Below are 20,702 nucleotides of genomic sequence, written 5' to 3' on the forward strand. Positions count from 1 at the left end.
TCAGCCACTCCTCCTCCTAGTTTCTTTTCACACTCTAAGAAAGCACAAGTGAAAGCACATAGACAAACACAGCCAAATTCTCACTCCTTTTTCCCACAATATTACAATCCCTATATGGATAGACAGAGAATACTCAGCTGCTGCTGTTTCAAACTCACTTAATAAGCCAAGTCTCACTTTATAATGCACGCCTCTCACAATGAGCACGCTCATTGAGTATGGTCACTGTTTATATAGTTTCTCAGCTAGCTGTTCTATTCAGCCCCTCCTTCTAATCACTTCACACCTAGATTCAGCCACTCCTCCTCTTAGTTTCTTTTCACACTCTAAGAAAGCACAAGTGAAAACACATAGACAAACACAGCCAAATTCTCACTCCTTTCTCCCACAATATTACAATCCCTATATGGATAGACAGAGAATACTCACCTGCTGCTGTTTCAAACTCACTTAATAAGCCAAGCCTCACTTTATAATGCACGCCTCTCACAATGAGCACGCTCACTGAGTCTGGTCACTGTTTATATAGTTTCTCAGATAGCTGTTCTATATGTAAACGGAAAATCTCCCGTAGGAAGATTTGAGCAAGTCTTGGAGCAGAAGGAAGTCCTTGGAGTGGAACAAAATGGGCCATTTTGGTAAACCTGTCAACCACTACCCAAATGGTATTAAATCCTTGAGAGGAGGGAAGGTCAGAGATGAAATCCATGGACAGGTGTGACCAAGGATGGCTGGGAACAGATAATGGCTGTAACTGACCTGCTGGAGACTGACAAGGAGTCTTGTGCTGCGCACACTTAGGACAGGATGCCACGAAGTCTTTGATGTCAACTTTCATCTTCGGCCACCAGTATGTTTCAGAGAGGAACTTGAAGGTCTTTAGGACACCAGGATGCCCAGTGAATTTGGACTGATGAGCCCAAGACAGCAACTTGGAACGGAGTTCAGGAGCAACAAAAGTCTTACCAGGAGGTGGAGCAGGAGAAACTTGAGATGAGGCAAATACAACAGGATTCAGGACAGAATGCAGGACTGGATCGGACGTCTCTTCTTTGGATTCCAAGATCGGGACAAAGCGTCTCCTTTGGTATTCTGAGAACCTGGGCGGAAATGAAGCTTGAAGTTAAATCGGGAGAAGAACATAGCCCACCAGGACTGGCGAGGATTAAGGCACTGGGCTGCCTTTAAGTAGAGCAGGTTTTTATGATCCGTGTAGATGTTAAATGGAAACTTCGCTCCTTCCAGGAGATATCTCCATTCCTCAAGGGCCAGCTTGATCGCCAGTAGTTCTTGATCACCAATGGAATAGTCAACTTCTGCAGGAAGGAATTTGCGAGTGAAGAATCCACAAGGATGAACCTTCCCATCAGCTCCTATTTGGGAGAGAACAGCTCCAACTCCTACTGTGGAAGCATCCACCTCCAACTCAAAAGGCTTGTCAACATCTGGCTGCAACAAAACTGGGGCGGTCATGAAAGCCAGCTTGATTTTTTGAAACGCAGCCAAGGCATCTTCTGACCAGTTGGAATGATCTGCCCCTTTCCGAGTTAAGCTGGTAATAGGAGCAATGAGAGTTGAGAAACCTCGGATGAACTTCCTATAATAATTGGCGAATCCCAGGAATCGCTGAATGGACTTGAGAGTATTCGGAATGGACCAATTGGCAATAGCTTCCAATTTTGTCAGGTCCATCTGGAGATCCGATCCGGAAATCATATACCCCAGGAAGGGTGTGGAAGGGATTTCGAAAGTACACTTGGATAACTTGCCGCAGAGACGGTTCTCACTAAGACGTCGGAGGACCTCACGGACTTGTAGACGATGAGAAGAGAGATCTTGAGAGAAGATGAGGATATCATCCAGGTAAACTACGAGATACTTATACAGAACGTCACGGAAGATTTCGTTGACGAAGTGCTGGAACACTGCTGGGGCATTGCTCAACCCGAATGGCATTACTAGGTACTCGTAATGACCATCCCGAGTATTAAAAGCTGTCTTCCATTCGTCACCGCTACGGATTCTGATGAGATTATAGGCACCGCGGAGATCTAGCTTGGTGAAGATGCGGGCTCCCTTGACTCTATCAAACAATTCGGTGATGAGAGGTAATGGATAGCTGTTTTTGATGGTAATATCGTTGAGTCCCCGGTAGTCAATGCATGGACGTAATCCTCCATCCTTTTTTTTAACAAAGAAGAAACCCGCACCAGCGGGTGAGGATGAGGGGCGGATGAATCCTTTCTGTAGGTTCGCTCTGATGTATTCGCTCATCGCCTCGGTTTCAGGAACAGATAGCGGGTAAGTACGCCCCCTAGGTGGTTTCTTGCCGGGAATGAGGTCAATGGGGCAATCCCACTCTCTATGGGAAGGCAGAACATCAGCGGCCTTTTCACTGAAGACGTCAGAGAAATCTTGGTAGGCCACAGGAAGACTTAACTGGGATTTAACTTCAGAAGTTTTTACAGGGCAAACTTGGGCTAAGCAGGACTGACGGCAATGTGAACCCCAGGAAGTGAGTTGTAACGTAGACCAATCAATCTGCGGATTATGTAGTTGGAGCCAGGGCATACCCAACACAATCTCCTGGGTTGCCTGAGGAATGACTAGAAACTTTATTAACTCAGAATGCAGGAACCCGACTCACAGTACCATTGGCCCGGTTTGATATACCCCTTGGAAATTCGGCTACCATCCACTGCAGTGATGTAGACTGGATATGAGAGCTCACAGACTGGTAAACAAAACTTATCCACCGCAGCTTGAGTGATGAAGTTCCCAGCTGCTCCACAGTCCATTAACTCAGTTGCAGATTGGAGTCCAGCCGCAGTCTCTAAAGTCACAGGAAGAATGAGATCTCGGGTAGAAGGAGCTTGTCTAGAAGATCCCAACTTGACTCCCCCTTTACAAGTCAGGATCTGGCGTTTCCCGAACGCGCTGTACAAGAATTGATTTGGTGACTTGTCGCCGCACAATAAAGACACAGTCTCTCACGAAGTCTCCTTGACCACTCCTCAGGAGTTAAGCGGGACCTAATAATTTGCATAGGCTCGTCAGAAGGTGGAGGCTGAAACTGTACTGAAGGTACCATTCTTGGTTTGCGAAACTCACTACGAGCACGCTCAACTTGATACACAGGGAGATTAACTCAGGTAATTGCTCAGGAATATCACGGGTTGCCAGTTCATCTTTAATCCGATCCGAGAGTCCATGCCAGAAGGCTGCATCCAGGGCTTGATTATTCCACTGAAACTCTGCGGCTAACGTCTGGAACTGGATGACGTATTGGCCCATACTACGGGTACCTTGACGAAGCTGGATAAGATATGCGGAGGCTGATGTTGCACGACCCGGTTCATCAAAGATGCGTCTGCAGGTTGACACAAATTTCGGCATAGTTGTTCATCAGCGGGTCAGTACGTTCCCACAGAGGAGACACCCAACTCAGGGCTGATCCAGAAAGCAGTGAAATTATGTAGGCAACCTTGGATCTTGGTGTGGGGAAATTGTGAGGTAATAATTAAAACTGGATTTCACGTTGGTTGAGGAACCCGCGACATAACTTCGGACTGCCATCATATTTGCTAGGCACGGGCAGGTGCAAGCATGACACTGGGGTTGATGCAGCCGGTGAAGACGAACCCACAACACCTGCAGGTGCTTGGGTAACTGGAACTGGAGAAGCAAGTACACTTGGCAAAGATTGTTGTAGTGTATCAATCCGGGAGGACATCCCTTACAGAAACTGGAACATCTGCTGCTGCACAGCCTCTTGACATCCAAACGGGAGACAAGATTTTGTAAGGCCCCTGACCCCACACTCTGACCACCGTCCGAGTCCATCGGTCCAGAACTTACTGTCAGGTTCGGTTTGGCTTGTGTGGCTAGTGGGTCAGTGGAGGTAGGATGGAAGAAGTGAGGAGGCTGGATTGGATTTCTGCGCATGTGCGCTATGTTGTTTATTAACAGAAAAGTTCAGACAATAAGGCAGCAGAAATACTTGCAGAAATAAACAATAAGGAATGCAATGGTAATGATGCAGCATGGAAGCTGAGAGTCTATGGCAAAGTAGTATGACAGAGTAATTGAACAATATGCTTGTATGGGAACCAGAGTAGTTTAAAACGTGGAGCCAGCAGAGATGGTGAGAGTGGTAGCAAACCTGGTAGCAGATGCAGGAGACTTGATGTTAAAGTTCACAGTGCTGTTGGAAATGCACAGGCAGCTTGCAAGCTGATTCACAGGTGAGATGATGAGATGCACCTGGAGAGAGAGTCTCTACTGCTGAAGGCTGGAGCACACTGTAGCTGTAGAAGGTGTGGAGCCAGGTAAGTAATGCAGGTAATGCTGGTGCTTGTAGTTCCACTGGAGTATCAGAACAGACAGGAGGATAATCAGGAACATGGAGGAACAGGAGAGCAGATCCAGACACATGGGTCGCAGGAGTGACACAAAGTTCAGGACAACCACTGACTCACCCTGCGGCTCCTGATATACCCCCTGATCGGCAGGCATTGGCTGGAGTGGAACGAGGAGGTGCGGCCAAGCTCCGGATTGGCTACCGCACTCACATTGAGGGAAACTGTCATGGCGGCGCCCATGCTGCGGCCCGACGCGAACGTGGCGTGCTCACACGCCCGCTGACAGCAGGAGTGCTCCCAGGCCCGGAATGACATCCAATGACAGGGAGACGGGCGACAGCAGAACGCAGGAACCCCGGACGGAGTCCGCACCGTCGGACAGATGTAGCTGTGGTGAGTCGAATCCTGACACAATATACCCGACATCAGTGCGGAAGCTGTGATTGGACAGGAAACAAATGTGGATGCGACAAATCCCCCTGTGATGCGCACCAATAGTAAGTATATATGCTTGCTTAGCTTTATTTATGCATAAAAAAATAAGAATTTACTTACCGATAATTCTATTTCTCGTAGTCCGTAGTGGATGCTGGGGACTCCGTCAGGACCATGGGGAATAGCGGCTCCGCAGGAGACAGGGCACAAAAAAGTAAGCTTTTAGGATCACATGGTGTGTACTGGCTCCTCCCCCCATGACCCTCCTCCAAGCCTCAGTTAGGTACTGTGCCCGGACGAGCGTACATAATAAGGAAAGATCTTGAATCCCGGGTAAGACTCATACCAGCCACACCAATCACACCGTACAACTTGTGATTTGAACCCAGTTAACAGTATGATAACAACGAAGTAGCCTCTAAAAAGATGGCTCACAACAATAATAACCCGATTTTTGTAACAATAACTATGTACAAGTATTGCAGACAATCCGCACTTGGGATGGGCGCCCAGCATCCACTACGGACTACGAGAAATAGAATTATCGGTAAGTAAATTCTTATTTTCTCTAACGTCCTAGTGGATGCTGGGGACTCCGTCAGGACCATGGGGATTATACCAAAGCTCCCAAACGGGCGGGAGAGTGCGGATGACTCTGCAGCACCGAATGAGAGAACTCCAGGTCCTCTTTAGCCAGAGTATCAAATTTGTAAAATTTTACAAACGTGTTCTCCCCTGACCACGTAGCTGCTCGGCAAAGTTGTAATGCCGAGACCCCTCGGGCAGCCGCCCAAGATGAGCCCACCTTCCTTGTGGAGTGGGCATTTACAGATTTATGCTGTGGCAGGCCTGCCACAGAATGTGCAAGTTGGATTGTGCTACAGATCCAACGAGCAATCGTCTGCTTAGACGCAGGAGCACCCATCTTATTGGGTGCATACAGGATAAACAACGAGTCAGATTTTCTGACTCCAGCCGTCCTGGAAACATATATTTTCAGGGCCCTGACAACATCCAGCAACTTGGAATCCTCCAAGTCGCTAGTAGCCGCAGGCACCACAATAGGTTGGTTCAAGTGAAAAGCCGAAACCACCTTAGGGAGAAAATGAGGACGTGTCCGCAGTTCTGCCCTGTCCGAATGGAAAATCAGATATGGGCTTTTGTACGATAAAGCCACCAATTCTGATACTCTCCTGGCTGAAGCCAGGGCCAGTAGCATGGTTACTTTCCATGTAAGATACTTCAAATCTACCGATTTGAGAGGCTCAAACCAATGGGATTTGAGAAAATCCAAAACTACGTTTAGATCCCACGGTGCCACTGGAGGCACAATCGGGGGCTGTATATGTAGTACACCTTTGACAAAAGTTTGTACTTCAGGCACTGAAGCCAATTCTTTCTGGAAGAAAATCGATAAGGCCGAAATTTGAACCTTAATAGACCCCAATTTGAGGCCCATAGACAATCCTGCCTGCAGGAAATGTAGGAATCGACCCAATTGAAATTCTTCCGTTGGGGCCTTCTTGGCCTCACACCACGCAACATATTTTCTCCAAATGCGGTGATAATGTTGTGCGGTCACTTCCTTCCTGGCTTTAATCAAGGTAGGAATAACTTCCTCTGGAATGCCCTTTTCTTTTAGAATCCGGCGTTCAACCGCCATGCCGTCAAACGCAGTCGCGGTAAGTCTTGGAACATACAAGGTCCCTGCTGAAGCAGATCCCTTCTTAAAGGTAGAGGCCACGGCTCTTCCGTGAGCATCTCTTGAAGTTCCGGGTACCAAGTCCTCCTTGGCCAATCCGGAGCCACGAGTATTGTTCTTACTCCCCGTAGCCGTATAATTCTCAGTACCTTTGGTATGAGAGGCAGAGGAGGAAACACATACACGGACTGGTACACCCACGGTGTTACCAGAGCGTCCACAGCTATTGCCTGAGGGTCTCTTGACCTGGCGCAATATCTGTCCAGTTTCTTGTTGAGGCGAGATGCCATCATGTCCACCTTTGGTTTTTCCCAACGGTTCACAATCATGTGGAAGACTTCTGGATGAAGTCCCCACTTTCCCGGGTGAAGATCGTGTCTGCTGAGGAAGTCTGCTTCCCAGTTGTCCACTCCCGGAATGAACACTGCTGACAGTGCTATGACATGATTTTCCGCCCAGCGAAGAATCCTTGCAGCTTCTGTCATTGCTCTTCTGCTTCTCGTGCCGCCTTGTCTGTTTACGTGGGCGACTGCCGTGATGTTGTCCGACTGGATCAACACCGGCTGACCCTGAAGCAGCGGTTCTGCCAGGCTGTAGATCGCTCTTAGCTCCAGTATATTTATGTGAACAGACGTCTCCAGGTTTGACCACACGCCCTGGAAGTTTCTTCCCTGTGTGACTGCTCCCCAGCCTCGTAGGCTCGCATCCGTAGTCACCAGGACCCAGTCCTGTATGCCGAATCTGCGGCCCTCTAACAGATGGGCACTCTGCAACCACCACAGAAGAGACACCCTTGTTCTTGGTGACAGTGTTATCCGCTGATGCATGTGCAGATGCGATCCGGACCATTTGTCCAGCAGATCCCACTGAAATATTCGTGCGTGGAATCTGCCGAATGGAATTGCTTCGTAAGAAGCCACCATCTTTCCCAAGACTCTTGTGCATTGATGTACTGACACATTTCCTGGTTTTAGAAGGTTCCTGACTAGTTCGGATAATTCCCTTGCTTTCTCCTCCGGGAGAAACACCTTTTTCTGAACAGTGTCCAGAATCATTCCCAGGAACAGCAGACGTGTCGTCGGGGTCAATTGAGATTTTGGAAGATTCAGAATCCACCCGTGTTGTTGAAGCACTACTTGAGTTAGTGCTACTCTGACTTCCAGCTGTTCTCTGGACCTTGCCCTTATCAGGAGATCGTCCAAGTAAGGGATAATTAATACGCCTTTTCTTCGTAGAAGAACCATCATTTCGGCCATTACCTTGGTAAAGACCCGAGGTGCCGTGGACAAACCAAACGGCAGCGTTTGAAACTGATAATGACAGTTTTGTATCACGAACCTGAGATACCCTTGGTGTGAAGGGTAAATTGGGACATGCAGATAAGCATCTTTTATGTCCAGGGACCCCATGAAGTCCCCTTCTTCCAGATTCGCTATCACTGCTCTGAGTGACTCCATCTTGAACTTGAATTTCTGTATGTACAGGTTCAAGGATTTCAGATTTAGAATAGGTCTTACCGAACCGTCAGGCTTCGGTACCACAAATAGTGTGGAATAATACCCCTCTCCCTGTTGTAGGAGGGGTACCTTGACTATCACCTGCTGAGAATACAGCTTGTGAATGGCTTCCAATACCGTCGCCCTTTCTGAGGGAGACGTTGGAAAAGCAGACTTTAGGAACCGGCGAGGGGGAGACTTTTCGAATTCCAACTTGTAACCCTGAGATACTACTTGCAGGATCCAAGGGTCCACCTGTGAGCGAGCCCACTGTGTGCTGAAAGTCTTTAGTCGACCCCCCACCGCCCCTGAGTCCGCTTGTACAGCCCCAGCGTCATGCTGAGGGCTTTGCAGAAACCGGGGAGGGCTTCTGTTCCTGGGAAGGAGCTGCTTGCTGCCCTCTCTTACCCTTTCCTCTGCCTCGGGGCAGATATGACTGTCCTTTTGCCCGCTTGTTCTTATAGGACCGAAAGGACTGCGGCTGAAAAGACGGTGTCTTTTTCTGTTGGGAGGGGGTCTGAGGTAAAAAGGTGGATTTCCCGGCAGTTGCCGTGGCCACCAGATCTGATAGACCGACGCCAAACAATTCCTCCCCTTTATACGGCAATACTTCCATATGCCGTTTGGAATCCGCATCACCTGACCACTGTCGCGTCCATAAACTTCTTCTGGCAGATATGGACATCGCACTTACTCTCGATGCCAGAGTGCAAATATCCCTCTGAGCATCTCGCATATAAAGAAAAGCATCCTTTAATTGCTCTAAAGTCAATAAAATACTGTCCCTATCCAGGGTATCAATATTTTCAGTCAGGGAATCCGACCACACCACCCCAGCACTGCACATCCAGGCTGAGGCTATTGCTGGTCGCAGTATAACACCAGTATGTGTGTATATACTCTTCAGGGTAGTTTCCAGCCTCCTATCAGCTGGATCCTTGAGGGCGGCCGTATCAGGAGACGGCAACGCCACTTGTTTTGATAAGCGTGTGAGCGCCTTATCCACCCTAGGGGGTGTTTCCCAGCGCGCCCTAACCTCTGGTGGGAAGGGGTATAGTGCCAATAACTTCTTAGAAATTAGCAGTTTTCTATCTGGGTTAACCCACGCTTCATCACACACGTCATTCAATTCCTCTGATTCTGGAAAAACTACAGGTAGTTTTTTCACACCCCACATAATACCCCTTTTTGAGGTACCTGCAGTATCAGAGATATGCAAGCCTCTTTCATTGCCGTGATCATATAACGTGTGGCCCTATTGGAAAATACGTTTGTTTCTTCACCGTCGACACTAGATTCATCTGTGTCGGTACCTGTGTCGACTGACTGAGGTAAGGGACGTTTTACAGCCCCTGACGGTGCCTGAGACGCCTGGGCAGGTACTAACTGGTTTTCCGGCCGTCTCATGTCGTCAACTGACTTTTGCAGCGTGCTAACATTATCACGTAATTCCATAATTAAAGCCATCCATTCCGGTGTCGACTCCCTAGGGGGTGACATCACCATTACCGGCAATTGCTCCGCCTCCACACCAACATCGTCCTCATACATGTCGACACACACGTACCGACACACAGCAGACACACAGGGAATGCTCTTATCGAAGACAGGACCCCACTAGCCCTTTGGGGAGACAGAGGGAGAGTTTGCCAGCACACACCCAAGCGCTATAATATATATGGTAACAACCCTATATAAGTGTTGTTCCTTATAGCAGCTTAAATATATCAAAATATCGCCAAAAGGTGCCCCCCCCTCTCTGTTTTACCCTGTTTCTGTAGTGCAGTGCAGGGGAGAGTCCTGGGAGCCTTCCTCACAGCGGAGCTGAGCAAGAAAATGGCGCCGTGTGCTGAGGAGAATAAGCCCCGCCCCCTTTTCGGCGGGCTTTTCTCCCGGAGTTTTAGATATCTGGCATGGGTTAAATACATACATATAGCCTCAATGGCTATATGTGATGTATTCTTTTGCCCTAAAGGTATTAAATATTGCTGCCCAGGGCGCCCCCAGCAGCGCCCTGCACCCTCCGTGACCGTTTGGTGTGAAGTGTGTGACAACAATGGCGCACAGCTGCAGTGCTGTGCGCTACCTTCATGAAGACTGAAGAGCCTTCTGCCGCCTGTTTCCGGACCTTCAATCTTCAGCATCTGTAAGGGGGGTCGGCGGCGCGGCTCCGGGACGAACCCCAGGGTGAGACCTGTGTTCCGACTCCCTCTGGAGCTATGTGTCCAGTAGCCTAAGACTCCAATCCATCCTGCACGCAGGTGAGTTGAAATTCTCTCCCCTAAGTCCCTCGATGCAGTGAGCCTGTTGCCAGCAGGACTCACTGAAAATAAAAAACCTAAAAACTTTTTCTAAGCAGCTCTTTAGGAGAGCCACCTAGATTGCACCCTGCTCGGACGGGCACAAAAACCTAACTGAGGCTTGGAGGAGGGTCACGGGGGGAGGAGCCAGTACACACCATGTGATCCTAAAAGCTTACTTTTTTGTGCCCTGTCTCCTGCGGAGCCGCTATTCCCCATGGTCCTGACGGAGTCCCCAGCATCCACTAGGACGTTAGAGAAAGCTGTATTGCTTTGAACATTAATTCTGCACTATATGACACAGTAACCGCCCACAATTAAGTTTATTCTGTAGAGTTTACAGTGTATCTAGTGAAGGTGGTAGGAGGCCCCAAACATGTACAAAAACAACATGTTAGGGTCTCCTGCCCTGTGCATCCACGTCGTCATGGCAACCGGGAGACAAGTGCTAGCGGAGTAACCTGAACGCAGCTGATACTCCGGTTCGGGTCTTTTGCTGTGCAGTGGTTACAGGCTTTGTGCACGGCAAGGGATCCGGTGCTGGTTTTTGTGCTCACAGTCTGTGAGGTCTGAGTGGGGCGTGGACTGCACCTGCTATATAAACCCTCTTCTCAGATTAAGCAGATGCTGCTGAATCTTTGTTGGTTAGTCCGTTCCTGAAAGTTAGCCAGTACTGTGTAGCTTTGTATTTGTTGTTGCTTACTGCAAATAGGCCTGGGGACTTGGTACTACACTCTGCCAATCCAGACCTAGCAGTAAGACTGGAGTCAGTCGTTTAACTTGCTGGGGTTCTTTTGTTACTCTGTGAACTTAGCAAGTTTGCGGCTGTATTCTCAGACTTGCCTGCCAAAATCCTTTCTCACTGTGCAAGCTGTTCAGGTGTCAGTTTAGTGGCAGTAAGCTGAACCTGTGCACTGCAAGTGAGGACTAGGATAGTGGAGACTCTCCTTGTGTCTATTATTCCATCTCTGACCAAGGATTTTACTGCCACACCCGTTGGTAACCCTTTAGGGTTTTGCTGTTGCCCTTAGCAACAGCATTTCGGTTTCTCTACGTATTAAAACATAACATCTTGCTTCTTTCCATCTGAGCATTCCTAATACTAGGGAGACACCCAGTTTCTTAGCCTCTGGGCTTCTCTGTTCACTTTGTGTTTATTTTGTTACCCTATCACCTTCTGTGTATGTAATGTCATATTCCCCAGTCTGTCTGTGAGTTCATTTGTTTTGCATCCCTCTCCGTTCAGACACCAGTACATTCCTGCAGGCACTGGTGTGCATAACACAACACTGCTTGTTCTTACATGCCATTTTATTCCCCTTGCAGTACAGGTTGAGTATCCCATATCCAAATATTCCGAAATTTGGACTTTTTGGAGTGAGAGTGAGATAGTGAAACCTTTGTTTTTGATAGCTCAATGTACACAAACTTAGTTTAATTAATACACAAAGTTATTAAAAATATTGTATTAAATGACCTTCAGGCTGTGTGTATTAGGTGTATATGAAACATAAATGAATTGTGTGACTGTACACACACTGACACACACTTTGTTTAATACACAAAATTATAAAAAATTTGGCTAAAATTACCTTCAGGCTGTGTGTATAAGGTGTATATGGAACATAAATGCATTCTGTGCTTAGGATTTAGGTCCCATCACCATGATATCTCATTATGGTATGCAATTATTCCAAAATACGGAAAAATCCGATATCCAAAATTCCTCTGGTCCCAAGCATTTTGGATAAGGGATACTCAACCTGTATATACAGTTCCCAAGAGGAGATGCAGAGCCACCAAATTGGAGATTGCTGCAGGTCAATGACCTCTGTACTGGTTGCAGAACTGCGCGACATGGATACCAACATGCAGCACCAGGAGGATGCCCGCCAACTCCGTTTTATAGAGGCAGAAAGAGAGCGGCAGCAATCCTTCATTACACAGATAATGGGACATTAAGAAAGCATCTTGAGACAATACCAAGAGCGGCAGTTTAAGTTCATGGAACACTTCTTGCCACACAATGAGGGCCACAATATGTACCCACATAACCACCCCAACCAAGCCCCCCCTGTCCCAGAGCACAGTTATCCATCGTATTCTCGAGGCCACTACTATGACCCCCCCAACCATAACCCCACCCCTAACACGACCCCTAATATTTCATCTCCAGAATACAAAATCTATAGGCAACTGCCATAGTCAGTCTTTGGAATGTATACTTGTCATTTTCTTTCACACTTTTGTGCTGTTATAGGCCACTATTTTCATGTTTGGGGGTGTGTGTGTGTGTGTCCATGTTTGGGGGTGTGTGTGTGTGTGGTGGGGGGGGGGGTTGTGTTTGAAAGTTTATTTTATTATTTAAAGTTTGCATTGTGCCTGTGCATTTAACAGGTTACTTTTGCACCATTAAAACAAAACTTTGCTAAACTTTTGTTTATGTACAATTATTTATATTAGGAATCCAGTAACATTTCTTTATGGTGGGTACAAATGTATTCACTGTTTGCCACTCATCTTTGTGCCCCTTAAAGAGGGCATTTCTAATGGCATTCTTCCTAAAATTAAGGCCCATCCCGGGTTCTGTATGAAAGGTGCAGACTCGGGATGTCTCAGCTCCAAATGCTGGTGTGAAAGGTGCTAACCCGGGAATGTAACTGCATGAGCCCGTGGCAGAATTCACAGGTTTTGTCCCTGCATTTCTGATGTGAAAGGGGTATTATATAAATAAAAATATAATTTTTAGTTATAAATTTAAACAGCAGGTATAGGGTTAATGCAGGTGTTAACACCACAGTACAGTACACATACCAAGGTATTAGTGTATAACAGTGGCAGCCTCATGCAAACAGGGTATGCTGGGCATGGTAGTACATTTGGTGCAGAATGCACTAGGGATAGCCATCGACGATTCAAAATCATCGATGGCCTATAACCGATGATGAATACTTTTACCATCAATGGGTGAGAACCAGATGGTTTCCCGCCATCAATGGTTCAGTGCTACCAAATGTTGTTTTCCCTCAGTGTCAGTGCACGGAGCTTAGTCCACTCCCCTGACATCCATGAAGCCACACCTCCAGGCTCTGATTGGCCCACAGTTCTGTTAACAGGAATGCAGGGGTGATCATTGATGTGTAAAACCATCGATGGTTCATTTACAGATGGTTTTACACCAGGTTATCCATCAGTGGTACCATCGATTGCCATCCCTAGAATGCACCTACAGGCTGCACACTTACTGTGATTGGTAGTGGGGTGCATATGCACCTAAGCGATGGCGATACAGTGGTCTTCTGAAGCCCTTCGGGCTGATGCATAGTGACTTGTCCAGAGAGAGAAGCAGAGCTGCTGCCACATCCGTAGACCCCAGAGGAGGAGACTCATAGCAGAGCCGCCCGCACATGTGCAGTAGCTCATGTAGGAGGTTGGACCGCTGCAGCCATGGCAGGTCCTAGTGCCCACTGGCTCCGGCCAACAGATACAGTCGCATACATTGCTGCGGTTGCTCTAATTTCCGGTACAGGTCGGTGCAGACAGATTTGCCGGTAAATACCATTAAAAACGGCAATGTAGTGGCCAAAGAGGTGCTGTTAGAGGGTATGTACTTGCCTACTTTTGAAAAGTATTTTCAGGCAGACTATAGCTGGCACTGTAATGCGCCAAGCACATTCTTTAACATCACCAGTGCCAAATGACACTTGCGACGAGTTTAAAGGAGCTTTTACCCATTGATAAATGGAAGCCTTAATGTGTGATTAAGAGGACAGCTTGGGCTTTGTGCAGCCATTTATTCCAGGAACGAGTATTTGTATTTGGAAGTTGTGTTTTTTTTTAAAACTCGTTTGGAACTAGGATGGCCAATCCCAGGACCTAGGCCCTAAAAAAAATTGCCCGTGTTTCAATCCCGGGATTGGAAGCTCCTATCCCGGTTATTTCACGATCAGGCAGTCTTTTGTTTTTTTCTTAATGCCAGGCAGCGTTGAAAGTCCTCAGGAGTATCAGATGCTGCCCGGCTCTCTCCTTACAGCTCCCCCTGTGCAGCGTGACGTGAAGTCAGAGGTAATGGTGCGCAGCCACCTGCCGCATGGACCTCACCAAACTGGATGAAGTGACCCACCCACCTTTCCTGGTAATATGGAGGTCAGTTGTGTGCGGTGCGTGGACACAGGAAACAAACCAAACCCAGGATTGACCATTTTGCACACCTGATACCCGGAATTTTAAAAATGGCCCAGGATTGGCCATCCAATTTAGAACACTTGGCCTCTCGGTGGGGAAGAGGAATTTCCAGTGCAGGCGGATGGCCTCTGTTGGGAAATGTTGAATGAAAATCCAATAGTCAGATGCGTGCATGCCGTATAACCATCTCCCCTTGAAACTCAGTGCCGTATCGTGGATGCTGTCATGCGCTGGGCACGTTTGTGGAGCTGCCGGCTGTGCACGTGCAGGACGCTTTCAAAGCAAGTGTGTAGAAATGGTGCCTATTGGTGACTATCCGCATTTAGTGCTACACACAAACCGTGGTGTCCTGGCTGTCCCAAATGTGCAGCCCTGCTCCCCGTCTCACCCTGCAGGCACTCTGTGGTTTAACATACTCACTGTATGTCATACACACAGCAGCAATCTATAGGATCACACAACAACCTCACAGAAGCACATGAGAAGCATCTGCGCCGCCATTGCTGCTGCACAGTCACATGACCTGGCGGTGACGTCAGCAGAATCCCCGGCGGCGGGAAACCCAGCTCCGTGCGACTGAGCGACGGGGGAGCGCAGCAGCTTCCACGTGTCTCCCGGCCAGTCACCTCCCTCTAACACGTGTTCCTACCCAGTCTCCTCCCCCATTCCACCTGTCTCCGCCCAGTCTCCTCCCCCACTCCACCTGTCTCCGCCCATCCTCCTCCCCCATTCCACCTGTCCCCGCCCAGTCTTGTTTTACAATCCTCTTGTCCCCGTCCCGTCCGTCCTTTCCACGTGTCCGCGAGCAGTCTCCTCCCCAGTTCCAGGTACCACGCCCAGACTCCCACCCCGGCTCCTCCTCCTCACTGACCTGGCCGGCGACGAGCGCTCGGGGCACAGGTTGGAGACGGCGGGAACGCGGTTGTGAGGGAGAGTCAGGCTGTACTGTAGCGGCGGGGAGTGAGGTGAGTGCGGGGCACCGTGTGATGTGAGGCGGGAGAGAGGGCGTTAGGGGAGTCCCCCTGTCCCTGTAGTGTCATATGGGGGAGTGACGGGATTCCCTCAGATATAGATGTATAGTTGCTTTTGCTGCACGACGCCCACAGGACTGACATAGGAACAGTATCTAGGAGCCCAGACCTCAGTCCTGTGAGGGATGTACTAAAAGGATGATCACAGAAAGGGATGATCGGGATGATTACATGCAGTTCACCTCCAAGACACTAGATGTCAGAATTTTTTACTTAATTTAAAGATTAACAAACAAAAAAAACATCATATAACATCAAATTTTATATAAATCAGGCCCGAAAAGTGATTTATAATATCTTTATAATTTGCAGTAAAAAGAACATTATCCCACATGTATTATATAGTATAATATATGTACACATACACAAACCATTGCATAAGGTGTTAAAGTACATCTAATTTCTGTTCTATAAACTGTATAAAAATCGATTAAAATTGACATTGGATGACCGCGTTATAATCACATTTCCGTATACCTGGGACTGTTTTCTATGCGTTTTCCAGTGGGATTATGGCTATATCTTTTTGATTTACGTGGGATGATCACGTTTTTAGCGCAGATATACATACCTGGGACTGTTTTCTATGCGTTTCCAGTGGGATGATGGCTATATCTTTTTGATTTACGTGGGATGATCACGTTTTTAGCGCAGATATACATACCTGGGACTGTTTGATATGCGTTTCCAGTGGGATGAACGCTATATCTTTTTGATTTACGTGGGATGATCACGTTTTTAGCGCAGATATACATACCTGGGACTGTTTTCTATGCGTTTCCATTGGGATGAACGCTATATCTTTTTGATTTACGTGGGATGATCACGTTTTTAGCGCAGATATACATACCTGGTACTGTTTTCTATGCGTTTCCAGTGGGATTATGGCTATATCTTTTTGATTTACGTGGGATGATCATGTTTTTAGCGCAGATATACATACCTGGGACTGTTTTCTATGCGTTTCCAGTGGGATGAACGCTATATCTTTTTGATTTACGTGGGATGATCACGTTTTTAGCGCAGATATACATACCTGGTACTGTTTTCTATGCGTTTCCAGTGGGATTATGGCTATATCTTTTTGATTTATGTGGGATGATCACGTTTTTAGCGCAGATAAACATACCTGGGACTGTTTTCTATGCGTTTCCAGTGGGATTATGGCTATATCTTTTTGATTTACGTGGGATGATCACGTTTTTAGCGCAGATATACATACCTGGGACTGTTTTCTATGCGTTTCCAGTGGGATTATGGCTATATCTTTTTGATTTACGTGGGATGATCATGTTTTTAGCGCAGATATACATACCTGGGACTGTTTTCTATGCGTTTACAGTGGGATGAACGCTATATCTTTTTGATTTATATGGGATGATCACGTTTTTAGCGCAGATATACATACCTGGGACTGTTTTCTATGCGTTTCCATTGGGATGAACGCTATATCTTTTTGATTTACGTGGGATGATCACGTTTTTAGCGCAGATATACATACCTGGGACTGTTTTCTATGCATTTCCAGTGGGATGAACGCTATATCTTTTTGATTTATATGGGATGATCACGTTTTTAGCGCAGATATACATACCTGGGACAGTTTTCTATGCGTTTCCAGTGGGATTATGGCTATATCTTTTTGATTTACGTGGGATGATCACGTTTTTAGCGCAGATATACATACCTGGTACTGTTTTCTATGCGTTTCCAGTGGGATTATGGCTATATCTTTTTGATTTATGTGGGATGATCATGTTTTTAGCGCAGATATACATTAGAGATGAGCGCCTGAAATTTTTCGGGTTTTGTGTTTTGGTTTTGGGTTCGGTTCCGCGGCCGTGTTTTGGGTTCGACCGCGTTTTGGCAAAACCTCACCGAATTTTTTTTGTCGGATTCGGGTGTGTTTTGGATTCGGGTGTTTTTTTCAAAAAACCCTAAAAAACAGCTTAAATCATAGAATTTGGGGGTCATTTTGATCCCATATTATTATTAACCTCAAAAACCATAATTTCCACTAATTTTCAGTCTATTCTGAATACCTCACACCTCACAATATTATTTTTAGTCCTAAAATTTGCACCGAGGTCGCTGGATGACTAAGCTAAGCGACCCTAGTGGCCGACACAAACACCTGGCCCATCTAGGAGTGGCACTGCAGTGTCACGCAGGATGTCCCTTCCAAAAAACCCTCCCCAAACAGCACATGACGCAAAGAAAAAAAGAGGCGCAATGAGGTAGCTGACTGTGTGAGTAAGATAAGCGACCCTAGTGGCCGACACAAACACCGGGCCCATTTAGGAGTGGCACTGCAGTGTCACGCAGGATGTCCCTTCCAAAAAACCCTCCCCAAACAGCACATGACGCAAAGAAAAAAAGAGGCGCAATGAGGTAGCTGACTGTGTGAGTAAGATAAGCGACCCTAGTGGCCAACACAAACACCGGGCCCATTTAGGAGTGGCACTGCAGTGTCACGCAGGATGTCCCTTCCAAAAAACCCTCCCCAAACAGCACATGACGCAAAGAAAAAAAGAGGCGCAATGAGGTAGCTGACTGTGTGAGTAAGATAAGCGACCCTAGTGGCCGACACAAACACCGGGCCCATTTAGGAGTGGCACTGCAGTGTCACGCAGGATGTCCCTTCCAAAAAACCCTCCCCAAACAGCACATGACGCAAAGAAAAAAAGAGGCGCAATGAGGTAGCTGACTGTGTGAGTAAGATAAGCGACCCTAGTGGCCGACACAAACACCGGGCCCATTTAGGAGTGGCACTGCAGTGTCACGCAGGATGTCCCTTCCAAAAAACCCTCCCCAATCAGCACATGACGCAAAGAAAAAAAGAGGCGCAATGAGGTAGCTGTGTGAGTAAGATTAGCGACCCTAGTGGCCGACACAAACACCGGGCCCATTTAGGAGTGGCACTGCAGTGTCACGCAGGATGTCCCTTCCAAAAAACCCTCCCCAATCAGCACATGACGCAAAGAAAAAAAGAGGCGCAATGAGGTAGCTGTGTGAGTAAGATTAGCTACCCTAGTGGCCGACACAAACACCGGGCCCATTTAGGAGTGGCACTGCAGTGTCACGCAGGATGTCCCTTCCAAAAAACCCTCCCCAATCAGCACATGACGCTAAGAAAAAAAGAGGCGCAATGAGGTAGCTGTGTGAGTAAGATTAGCGACCCTAGTGGCCGACACAAACACCGGGCCCATTTAGGAGTGGCACTGCAGTGTCACGCAGGATGTCCCTTCCAAAAAACCCTCCCCAAACAGCACATGACGCAAAGAAAAATAAAAGAAAAAAGAGGTGCAAGATGGAATTGTCCTTGGGCCCTCCCACCCACCCTTATGTTGTATAAACAGTACATGCACACTTTAACCAACCCATCATTTCAGTGACAGGGTCTGCCACACGACTGTGACTGAAATGACGGGATGGTTTGGACCCCCACCAAAAAAGAAGCAATTAATCTCTCCTTGCACAAACTGGCTCTACAGAGGCAAGATGTCCACCTCATCATCATCCTCCGATATATCACCGTGTACATCCCCCTCCTCACAGATTATCAATTCGTCCCCACTGGAATCCACCATCTCAGCTCCCTGTGTACTTTGTGGAGGCAATTGCTGCTGGTCAATGTCTCCGCGGAGGAATTGATTATAATTCATTTTAATGAACATCATCTTCTCCACATTTTCTGGATGTAACCTCGTACACCGATTGCTGACAAGGTGAGCGGCGGCACTAAACACTCTTTCGGAGTACACACTTGTGGGAGGGCAACTTAGGTAGAATAAAGCCAGTTTGTGCAAGGGCCTCCAAATTGCCTCTTTTTCCTGCCAGTATAAGTACGGACTGTGTGACGTGCCTACTTGGATGCGGTCACTCATATAATCCTCCACCATTCTTTCAATGGGGAGAGAATCATATGCAGTGCCAGTAGACGACATGTCCGTATCCGTAATCGTTGTCAGGTCCTTCAGTCCGGACCAGATGTCAGCATCAGCAGTCGCTCCAGACTGCCCTGCATCACCGCCAGCGGGTGGGCTCGGAATTCTGAGCCTTTTCCTCGCACCCCCAGTTGCGGGAGAATGTGAAGGAGGAGATGTTGACAGGTCGCGTTCCGCTTGACTTGACAATTTTCTCACCAGCAGGTCTTTCAACCCCAGCAGACTTGTGTCTGCCGGAAAGAGAGATCCAAGGTAGGCTTTAAATCTAGGATCGAGCACGGTGGCCAAAATGTAGTGCTCTGATTTCAACAGATTGACCACCCGTGAATCCTTGTTAAGCGAATTAAGGGCTCCATCCACAAGTCCCACATGCCTAGCGGAATCGCTCCGTGTTAGCTCCTCCTTCAATGTCTCCAGCTTCTTCTGCAAAAGCCTGATGAGGGGAATGACCTGACTCAGGCTGGCAGTGTCTGAACTGACTTCACGTGTGGCAAGTTCAAAGGGCATCAGAACCTTGCACAACGTTGAAATCATTCTCCACTGCGCTTGAGACAGGTGCATTCCACCTCCTATATCGTGCTCAATTGTATAGGCTTGAATGGCCTTTTGCTGCTCCTCCAACCTCTGAAGCATATAGAGGGTTGAATTCCACCTCGTTACCACTTCTTGCTTCAGATGATGGCAGGGCAGGTTCAGTAGTTTTTGGTGGTGCTCCAGTCTTCTGTACGTGGTGCCTGTACGCCGAAAGTGTCCCGCAATTCTTCTGGCCACCGACAGCATCTCTTGCACGCCCCTGTCGTTTTTTAAATAATTCTGCACCACCAAATTCAAGGTATGTGCAAAACATGGGACGTGCTGGAATTTGCCCATATTTAATGCACACACAATATTGCTGGCGTTGTCCGATGCCACAAATCCACAGGAGAGTCCAATTGGGGTAAGCCATTCCGCGATGATCTTCCTCAGTTGCCGTAAGAGGTTTTCAGCTGTGTGCGTATTCTGGAAACCGGTGATACAAAGCGTAGCCTGCCTAGGAAAGAGTTGGCGTTTGCGAGATGCTGCTACTGGTGCCGCCGCTGCTGTTCTTGCGGCGGGAGTCCATACATCTACCCAGTGGGCTGTCACAGTCATATAGTCCTGACCCTGCCCTGCTCCACTTGTCCACATGTCCGTGGTTAAGTGGACATTGGGTACAGCTGCATTTTTTAGGACACTGGTGACTCTTTTTCTGAGGTCTGTGTAAAT

The 20,702-nt window shown here is 47.7% G+C and overlaps 1 protein-coding gene across 1 annotated transcript in view; it reads right to left on the reverse strand.

The window, feature by feature from the left end:
• LOC134934188 (extracellular calcium-sensing receptor-like) overlaps window positions 1-2,798 on the reverse strand; it is a 92,794-nt gene extending 89,996 nt beyond the window's left edge. Inside the window, exons 1-3 of the mRNA XM_063929679.1 lie at window positions 2,653-2,798; window positions 1,232-1,552; window positions 967-1,100 (exon numbers count right to left, since the gene is read on the reverse strand). Of these exons, the coding sequence (XP_063785749.1) occupies window positions 967-1,100; window positions 1,232-1,552; window positions 2,653-2,798 (601 nt within the window). The remainder of the gene's footprint in view (window positions 1-966; window positions 1,101-1,231; window positions 1,553-2,652) is intronic.
• Between the last annotated feature and the right edge of the window lie 17,904 nt (window positions 2,799-20,702).

Source organism: Pseudophryne corroboree, chromosome 6, assembly GCF_028390025.1.
Source record: "Pseudophryne corroboree isolate aPseCor3 chromosome 6, aPseCor3.hap2, whole genome shotgun sequence".
NCBI classification, from domain to species: Eukaryota; Metazoa; Chordata; class Amphibia; order Anura; family Myobatrachidae; genus Pseudophryne; species Pseudophryne corroboree.